General features: G+C 43.2%; 1 protein-coding gene across 2 annotated transcripts in view; it reads left to right on the top strand.

Moving 5' to 3' along the window:
• LOC116396616 (microtubule-actin cross-linking factor 1-like) overlaps window positions 1-1,036 on the top strand; it is a 68,921-nt gene that overhangs the window by 63,224 nt on the left and 4,661 nt on the right. The window contains exon 3 of one of the 2 annotated variants that reach the window (XM_031871337.1): window positions 806-1,030. The exons of the other annotated variant lie outside the window; for it this stretch is intronic. Coding sequence (XP_031727197.1) covers window positions 806-837 — 32 coding nt within the window. The 3' untranslated portion in view covers window positions 838-1,030. Of the gene's footprint in view, window positions 1-805; window positions 1,031-1,036 lie in introns of those variants that run through there. 2 annotated transcript variants of the gene reach the window in all.

Genomic DNA, 1,036 nt, shown 5'->3' on the forward strand with positions numbered 1-1,036 from the left:
GAGCCCTACTTGTCAATGCTAGGTTCCAGAGACATTTAAGAAAATCTGGGTATAGGGTTTAAAATGCATGCTGTACCCAGCATGCCATATGGCGGTGTAGCAATAAATATTGTAGCGAGCGACAGAGAGCGAGCTGTACCCAGCATGCAGTTCGTTGGAGTAACAGTTAATATTGAAGCAAGTGACGGAGAGCGAGCTGTACCCAGCATGCAGTTTGCCCTGTCAGCTTCCCTCCATTACTTTTCCATCACACTCTCGTTCTGTCTTTTCGGCTGACCTCTGTCTCTTTGCCATCATTCTATCCTCATTCACTCCAAGTTAGAACCTTCACTAACAAATCCCATCGTTCTCTCACTGCACTACTTCTTTTCTCCGTCTCCCTCTTTCCTCTCACACAACTGCAGTATTATTTACAATCCAAACACGATGCCACTTTCTCTCTTTCGGTTTCTCTTTTTGTATTTTTATATGCCTCATTATTTTCTGAGGAGAATCTAGAATAAGACGTCCCTCACAGACTTCTTTTGAAACACGTGGGATCAAAACATCTGTGATATAACAAGAAGGCGATGTGTTGTGCTGCAGCACACCACGAGACCATGAATATTTATGACACACTAACAACTTGTCAAGTCAGTGTTTTTTATGAGAACCTTCCTCATTGCACATAAAATGAGTTTGATCTTATAGAAGCCAATGGATGTAGATCCAAACAACGGACAGACAATCCAGAGATATTATGTAAGCTGTCCTTCACAGAGAAACGGTGATGTCACAATAATCATATTGTGTTTCCTTTGGTCAGAAACACTACGCGTGGTAAAACAAAGGCTGTGAATCCCTTTCATCCGGTGCCTGTTGGATGACAAATCAGGTGATTCGGCTTGGACGTGGACCAGTTGAAAACACACCTACACCTACAGAGAGGGTCAGCAAGGGAGTCAGACATGAAAGGACAAGAGGTTCCTCTCTACATTGGAGAAGATTAATGTGTGTGTGTGTGTGTGTGTGTGTGTGTGTGTGTGTGTGTGTGTGT

Source organism: Anarrhichthys ocellatus, unplaced genomic scaffold (assembly GCF_004355925.1).
Source record: "Anarrhichthys ocellatus isolate YVR2014 unplaced genomic scaffold, GSC_Weel_1.0 scaffold57, whole genome shotgun sequence".
NCBI classification, from domain to species: Eukaryota; Metazoa; Chordata; class Actinopteri; order Perciformes; family Anarhichadidae; genus Anarrhichthys; species Anarrhichthys ocellatus.